This window comes from Nematolebias whitei, chromosome 4, assembly GCF_014905685.2.
Source record: "Nematolebias whitei isolate Nwh7 chromosome 4, NemWhi1, whole genome shotgun sequence".
NCBI lineage: Eukaryota > Metazoa > Chordata > Actinopteri > Cyprinodontiformes > Rivulidae > Nematolebias > Nematolebias whitei.
In genome coordinates, this window is record NC_056501.1 from 16,283,096 (window position 1) to 16,291,356 (window position 8,261).

Sequence of the window (8,261 nt, forward strand, 5' to 3'; positions counted from 1 at the left end):
ATAGCTGCGCGCGTTGAGCTGAAGCGTTTCAGCACCACGGACAGCGACACGCATTTATTTTTACTCTCATCATCTTCAATTGAGATTATTTAAAATACTTTTATCCCTCTCATCCCCGCAGACTGTCCTGAGATCGTGTTTTTTTTTTTGGTGCCGCTGGAACACTTGTTGATTCTACAGAGTCAACAGGTCGCTTCTTTTATTCAAGCCTACCTTGAGTGAAGAAGACGGACTTCCTGGTGTACATGCAGGCGAGTGACATGATGTGCAGGTATGACAGCCGCGCTTTATCTGCCTCGGATATGGGCAACAGGTCCTTCAGGTTCCGGATCTCGGCGTTGATCTGGTCCCGTCGAGCCTTGGACGCCCCTTTGGTTGAGCGGTACATCGCTGGCGCGTCTCTGCGGTGGGATTCCTGCAGGTTGGAAGTTTGTGAGCGGGCTGTTGCAGCGTCCGGTCTCCCAGGTGGAACAAATTAAACCAGAGCAGCTCTCAGGTGTGTTGTTGGACGTTCATCTCAGCTGTTTATTTTTTCTTCTTCTTCCTCCTGATGAAGGTTTAAATGAACCCTCTCCTGCCCAGCCTCGAGCCTCGGATGCTGGCTGGCCGCCTGCTGGATGATGTCCCCTCCTTTCGGAGCGCAGGTGAATCCGGCGGCTGTGGTCGCCGTCTCTGGCGCAGGGAAGTCCGGAACCCGTAAATCTGGTTGAGGGACTCTGCTCGCCGGTCACTTATATAGCCTGGGACTCCACCGGAGCAGGGGGGCTCCCGACGCGCCAACACCGACGTAAAGCGGAGGGAGGAGGAGGGAAGGAAGGAAGGGGGGTTGGATGAGTCTCAATGTAAGCAGAGGAGATCGTCTCACTCCCTCCCTCTCGCGTGCCCACTCCTCCCTGTGACTCTCCCTCCGACGTCAGCTCTTCCCTTTACTCGTTGATGACGCGGAGCTGAAGTCGGGAGCTCCAGCGACGCAAAAAGCCCGATTTGGACAAAACCGAGTAAGAGGCGGAGCCAGAGTAAAACGTAAACGGAGACACCGAGCTCCGGTGAGCTGTGAAGGGAGGAGGAGGAGGGAGGAAGGCTGTGCTGAATACGAACCAGGTCTCTGTGTTTATGTGTCTGGCACCTGATAAGACACCAGTTTTCTCCTGTCAGTAAAAGTCGGCAGGTCCGATCCAGCTGTTCCGTCGGACCACATTTATCCTGCCAGAGGTTCATTAAAAGAAGAGCTCGAGACAAAATGATGACTTTAAATCAGCTGAAAACAACAAACACTCCTCTTGTTTTAATAAATATTTAATATTTACTGATCGGTGATTTATTTCTTTTTTCCACTATAATCTGAATAAATCAATTAGCAAAACCTCTTTTTTTTTAACATCTCTTCATTGAATTTGCTGAAGAAATGTTGATTTTGACATAAAGCCTCAAAAGACGCACCCCGACCCTTCAGCGTCTTTTTTTTAAATCATTTTTATTTTTAAAACGTTTTAAAGTTAAACTGAAAGGGTTTATTTATTTATTTATTTATTTATTTATTTATTTATTTTTGTCTCCTCCATTAAAGTCTCAATGAAAAGTGGAGTGTTTTTAATGAATGGCGCTCATGAATTATTCCGCGCGCGCGCAAAAGCCACTTGGCACGTGAGGCAAGCAGCGTTGCTAAAAATAGATCTCAAAGATTGAAGGAGCGTGCTGCGCGCTCCCGGCGCCCAGCTCCCCATCCTATTCAGAAACATCTCATTCTTCTCTCCACCAAGCCCAGAAGAGGTTTGAGCCTTGCAGCTGGGCACGCATGCGCACACGACACATCTGTCATCCTGTTCTTATTTATTTAATCACCTCTTTGAATATAATCGTTTTAGACAGTGAAGCGATTAGATTTTCACTTTGCAGCTGAGACTTCACGTTGACCAGAGCAGACATGAATGGATCTCTTAAAATAATCAACACGAATCCAAACTTTTAGTGAAAATGTTCAGAAGGAAAATCACATATCAGCTGGTTTATCTCGTATGATATTGTTTTGTTTTAGCCTCTGTCAGAGAAGTTGAACAACTACAGATGAATAAAGCTCCTTGTCATCGAGGACCTTGAGCATATTTTAGTCCCTGTTGGATGTTGTGAGTCTGCTGAATGACGCAGCTTCTCTTCCTCTTCCTCCATCACTGAGGAAGAGGAACTATATGAATGTTTCTCTGTCCAGGTTTTGCTTTTCTTCACCGTGAACGAGCTGAAACTGTTGGAATATAGGAGAGAAGAGTGTGTCATCATTTCACGGAGCATCGTGTGTGTGTGTGTGTGTGTGTGTGAGCACCGCCCTGAGAACACAGAAGAACTCATCACACACACCCTGCTGTTGCTAAACTGGGAGCTGCACTGTGTCAGAGTGGAGACACAAGTTTAACTGGATCCAGTTTGATCAATTCAGAGTTGATTCAGGGAGAGATGGACACAAGTCACTTTCACACTTCACCTTCTTTGTGTAGACAAAAAGGGCCTTGCTTGTTCTTTAGTTTGTCCATCCATCCATCCATGTATCCATCCATCCATCCATCCATCTTCCTCTCTCTCTCTTTGTCCCCTCTTCCTCGCTGTTCTTATTCCTCCATCTCTCTCTCTCTCTCTGTTCCTCTTTTTCCTATCTCTCTGTTCCCCTCTTTCGCTCTTTCTATTCCTCTCATCCTCTTTTTGTTCCTCTGTTTCTCTCTCTCTGTGTTCCCCTCTTCAGCTCTCTGTTCTGTCTTTCGCTCTCTCTGTTCCCCTGTTCCTCTCTATCTTCCTCTTTCTCTCGCACTCTCTCTCCATTCCCCCTTTCTCTCTTTCTGTTCCTCTAATTCTCTCTCTCTCTCTATTCCCTTCTTTTTTCTCTCTCTGTTCCCCTCTTTCTCTCTCTTTCTGTTCATCTCTTCCTCTCTTTGTTCCTCTGTTTCTCTCTTTGTTCCCCTCTTCCTTTCTCTGTTCTGTCTTTCTTTCTCTTTCTCTGTTCCCCTCTTTCTCTCTCCTTCTGTTCTTCGCGTTCTCTCTCTCTGTTCCCCTCTTTCTCTCTCCTTCTGTTCTTCTCGTTCTCTCTCTCTGTTCCCCTCTTTCTCTCTCTTTCTGTTCCTCTCTTCTTCTCTTTGTTCCCCTGTTCCTCTCTCTTTTTCTGTTCCTCTTTTTGTTCCCTTCTTCTTCTCTCTATCTGTCTCTGTCTTTCAAGGGTGTTTTTCCTCAAAGTCTCTCATCTGTACTTTCTTTGTGTTTTAATATATTTCCAGATGTTTGAAGTTGAGTTGATCTCTGTGAAGCCTCAGTTTCCATCAGTCACTCTTGTCTTTCAGCTCTTCAGCTCTTCTCCTCTTCATCGGTTCTCAGTAATTATTCTCATTAATATTTGTACATTTAGCTTTCTTCACCACTGTATTAGATCTTCTGCTCACTTTAGCCCTTTATATTTGTTTGATTGTGTTTTGTTTATATTATAATCTGAGTTTATTTAATAAATCTTTTTTGTGGGTGAATCTGAACCTGCCTTGCCTACATTTGAGTTCTTTCATCCATCACTCCCTGACTTCCCCCTTTCTGTCTCTCAGCCGTTCTTCTCTGAGGTTGAGTTACTTTAGGTTGAGAAGGTGGGAACTTTTCAGCTCCTCTTTGGGGATCCCAAGTCATTCCCAGGCCAAAGAGTATACATACTGTAACCCCTCAGAGAGTTCTGGGTCTGTCCTGGGTTCTCCTCCCAGTGGGACTTGCCTGGAAAACTGCAGAGAGAGGTCATCCTAATCAGATGCTTTAAACTCCTCAGATGACTTCTTTCCATGTAGAGGAGCAGCAGCTCGGCTTCCAGCCTCCATCAGTAAGATAAAAACACTATTACAATTTTATATATATATATATTTAAAGAGGATATTGCATCACATGATGTAAAATGCATTTGGCCTTTGGAGACATCCTGATAAAAATTAGGACGAATTCCCAACAACATAAAATAAAAGCAAACGTTTACTGCAGGATTTTTTTTTAAATCAAATAAAGTTGGTTTGTTTACTCTCATGCAAAGCATCACAATCAATAATAAAAACTAATTCTTCATTTTTAATTATTTTATACTTCATCTTGTATTGAGCAATATGTCTAAACTTAATGTTCAGAAAGGTTTATAAGACTTTAATCTGCATAACAAGTTCATCCGTGTTGGGCTTTTGTTAGACATTGAATCAATAAAAGGGATGACGACATGAATTTGACTTTTCATTAACAATAAGTTCTGGTTTGTTAAACATAAATACAGCAAAGGTTCACAAGTTGCTCCTGTTTTTGCACCTTGTTCTCATTTCTACTCCTCTGTATACTATTAGAGCCTAACATTTCTCTGGATGTTGCTAATCGAAAGCCTTCTCCTCCCCACTGGAAAGTCCTTGTTAATTGTATTGACCCAGTCTCTTCTGTCTCACATCACTTTTTACTTTCCTTCATGAGATTCTTTATAAATAAAATTATTTCAATTAGAGAGAAAATTCAAACCATCCTTCCTTCTACTATCTCTAGTCCCCTGTCAAATGAGGCAACTTTAAAATTTTCACTACAGCCTGATTTGTGTTTGGACAGTTTTTGTCCTGTTGAGCTCTCTGAATTGTCAAAAATAATAACCTCATCCAAACCATCCACATGTCTGCTAGATCCCATCCCAACCAGACTGTTAAAAGAGCTATTTCCCCTAATTAATGTCCACATTTTGGATCTACTTAATTTGTCTTTAATGAATGGTTGTGTACCACAGAGCTTTAAGGTTGCTGTAATTAAACCTTTACTTAAGAAGTCTGACCTTGATTCAGAAATTCTAGCCAATTATAGACCTATAACTTTCATCTCAAAAATTCTAGAGAAAATAGTTGCAGGTCAGTTGCGTGAACATCTACAAAAAAATAATCTGTTTGAAGAGTTTCAGTCAGGGTTTAGAGCTCATCATAGCACAGAAACAGCACTAGTAAAAGTCACTAATGATATTCTCATGGCCTCAGACAATGGACTTGTGTCTGTACTGGTCCTGTTAGACCTCAGTGCTGCATTTGATACAGTTGATCACAATATTTTACTACAGAGGCTTGAATATGATGTTGGGATTACAGAAACAGCTCTAAAATTGTTTAAATCATATCTATCTGATAGAGTCCAGTTTGTAAATGTAAATAATAAATCTTCTTCATACACCAAAGTTAGTCATGGAGTTCCTCAGGACTCAGTGCTTGGGCAAATACCCTTTACTTTAGATATGTTTCCATTAGGTAAAAATATTAAACAGCATGGGATAAATTTTCATTGTTATGCTGATGACACAATTATATTTGTCCATTAAACCCAAGAAATTCAATCAGTTACTTAAACTACAAGCATGTCTTAAAGACTGTTACAACCGGCAAAAATAAATGCTCGTTGCGCCAGGTTGTAATTGGGGTTTGGGCGTTTCCACCCTCTGTACATCTCAAGCAGCCTCGGAGTCAGATGAAAAAGGGTTAATAGTGTTTATTTACAAGGTGAATGATTGAATATTTACACAGGAGTCTTACCAGACTTCAGGGTGAGCCTCAGGCCAAAATAATAAAACAAACTATTTTTCCTCCTATTTTTAACACTTACCTAACAACTCAAAAGTAACAAAAATACAGGTCTCTTACCTGATCCAAACTAACAAAAACAGGAGAAAAAAGGATCTTAACTAAAATGGCAGCTCACCCCTACAAGAACTCCTTACAAAAACTAAATTAATTCATCTAAGCGATGGACAGCAGGTCAGCTGTGGCTGGTTTGGACATGCAGAGTGGATGGAAAAGCCGCTGTCATCTCCAACTCAGCTCCTCTTGTTGTGCAGCACCTTCAGCCAGGCAGCCAATCACAGCTCTGTTCAGCAGTGTCTTCCTCCAGCCGCACACCTGGACACTGGCACAATTAGGGCTTTGCACACTCACACACATTCAACTTACGACTGGGGTCGTAACAAAGACATAAAAAAAATGGATGACTCTTAATTTTCTCCTTTTGAACACAGATAAGACTGGGGTTTTGGTTTTTGGACCTGAGCACTTTAGGAATTAATTTTTCAGTCTTTCTCTCTCCTTAGATGGCATTAATCTGTCCTCCAGCTCTAATGTTAAAAATCTTTGTGTTATTTTTGATCAGGGCATGTCTTTTATCCCCCACATTAAAAATGTTACTAGAGCTGCCTTCTTCCATCTGCTTAATATCACTAAAATTAGAAACATCTTATCTAAAAATGATGCAGAAAATCTGGTCCATGCATTTGTCACGTCTAGACTGGACTATTGCAATGGTTTATTATCTGGGTGTCCAAATACTTCTTTAAAACATCTTCAGTTGATCCAAAATGCTGCTGCCAGTCTTAACTGGAGTTAGTAGGAGAGATCATATTTCTCCAGTTTTAGCTTCTCTCCATTGGCTCCCTGTCAAATCCAGAATAGAATTCAAAATCTTACTTCTAACCTACAAAGCTCTCAACAACCTAGCTCCATCTTATATTACAGATCTTATTGTTCCATATTTTCCTAACAGAGCACTTCGCTCTCAGACTGCAGGTTTACTTGTGGTTCCTAGAATTTACAAAAACAGAATGGGAGGCAGCTCTTTCAGTTATCAGGCTCCTCTCTTGTGGAACCAACTTCCAATCTCTGTCCGTGAGGCTGACACATTATCCAATTTTAAAACTAGACTCAAGACTTTTCTTTTTGCCAAATCCTATAGTTAGGGTCGGCTTGGGTTTCCTGAGCTTTCCCTTAGTTATACTTCTATAGGCTTAGACTATGGAGGACAAACTGACCACACTTTTCACTCTGCTACTGTCTTTACTTACTCTGCTCAACCTGTTTTGTATTTGTAATTTTTTTTCTATCCTTTACATGTTTTTTTGTCTTTCAGATACACCTGGACCTGTACCTGGACCTACCATTCTATGTTCGTCTGTCTCTCCTTCCTGTCCTCTCAACCAGCCGGTCAAAGCAGATGGCCGCTTGTCCTGAGCCTGGTTCTGCTGGAGGTTTCTTCCTTTTAAAAGGGAGTGTTTCCTTTCCACTGTTGCCACTGTGCTTGCTCAGGATGGGAGACTGCAACGAAGCCAAGATTCATCTTGTCTGCTGGATTCCTTAGACAGAGAACTTTACTAATTGGCTTTTATGTATGTGAATGTTCCTGTAAAGTGTCCTGAGACAACTTTGTTGTGATTTGGTACTATATAAATAAACTGAACTGAATTGAACTTTCCTCAATCACAGCCTTTTCCTCCTTTTAATTACTTCTTTACATATAGTATAACCCCCGTCCCTCAGTGCACAAGTTTTTCTGCTTTAAGGCATCTTGGAAGGCATAATTTTATTGTCATGTTTACCATCTCTATCAAACTGTATGGATTTTAATAAAACAAAACAAACTGGATGGCTGGATGGATGGAATGATTGGATGAAAAATGTACTAAAATGCTAATTCATTATGCTCATTAAGCATTCACACTATTGTGATCCTGTTTATATTTTTCTTAGAGTTACTCTACTTCTTCCATACAATTTTTGTGCCATTTCAACAAATCATATATCAAAACGTTCAGCTCTTTCGGGAGAAGGGTGCTATGACTTTTGGGATTGGTGCAACTTTAGAAATATTTAGCTTTTTCTGCCAATTTTTTTTTTCTCGGTAAATGAATTGAGCTCATTTTACATCCTTAAAATCCTTGAATCTGTTTACAACCTTTTACTGCTCCTTTCAAATTTTGTTCCAGTTCAGCTTCTTCAGCTTCTTTGTGCACATAAAAAAATTCAGCTACTTTCAGCTGATTTCAGCAGTTTTTCAGCTGTTTTGTGTTTCTTTCAGATTCTTTCTGCTAACTAAAATATTGTTGCGCTTCTTCTAATGTCTTTCTGCTAATTTCAGCTTATTATGGTTCATTCAGCTTAATTCTGCAAGTTTCAGCTATTTCAGCTATTTTAGCTACTATTTAGCAGTTTTATGCAAATTTTAGCTTTTTCAGCTAATTCCACTTTTTTGCACTCGTTTCTACTTTTTCAGCTTAATTCAGCTAAAATGTGCACTCTCCACTTCCTTCTGGCAACTTAAGCATCTGCCTTTTCAGCTAATATTCAGCTGTTTTTTTTTTTTTCAAATTTCTGATTTTTTTTTCACATTTTTGTCCTAATTTCTGCTTATTTCAGCCCAATTGTGCAAATATGTTTATTTTCTTCTGCTATTTTAAGCTTGTTCTACCTTTGCAACTACTTTTT

At 40.6% G+C, this 8,261-nt stretch overlaps 1 protein-coding gene across 1 annotated transcript in view; it reads right to left on the reverse strand.

Annotated features, from left to right (window-relative positions):
- Nucleotides 1–668, reverse strand: part of npas4a (neuronal PAS domain protein 4a) — a 3,946-nt gene extending 3,278 nt beyond the window's left edge. Inside the window, exon 1 of the mRNA XM_037675767.1 lies at nt 214–668. Within this exon, the coding sequence (XP_037531695.1) occupies nt 214–388 (175 nt within the window). The 5' untranslated portion in view covers nt 389–668. The remainder of the gene's footprint in view (nt 1–213) is intronic.
- Between the last annotated feature and the right edge of the window lie 7,593 nt (nt 669–8,261).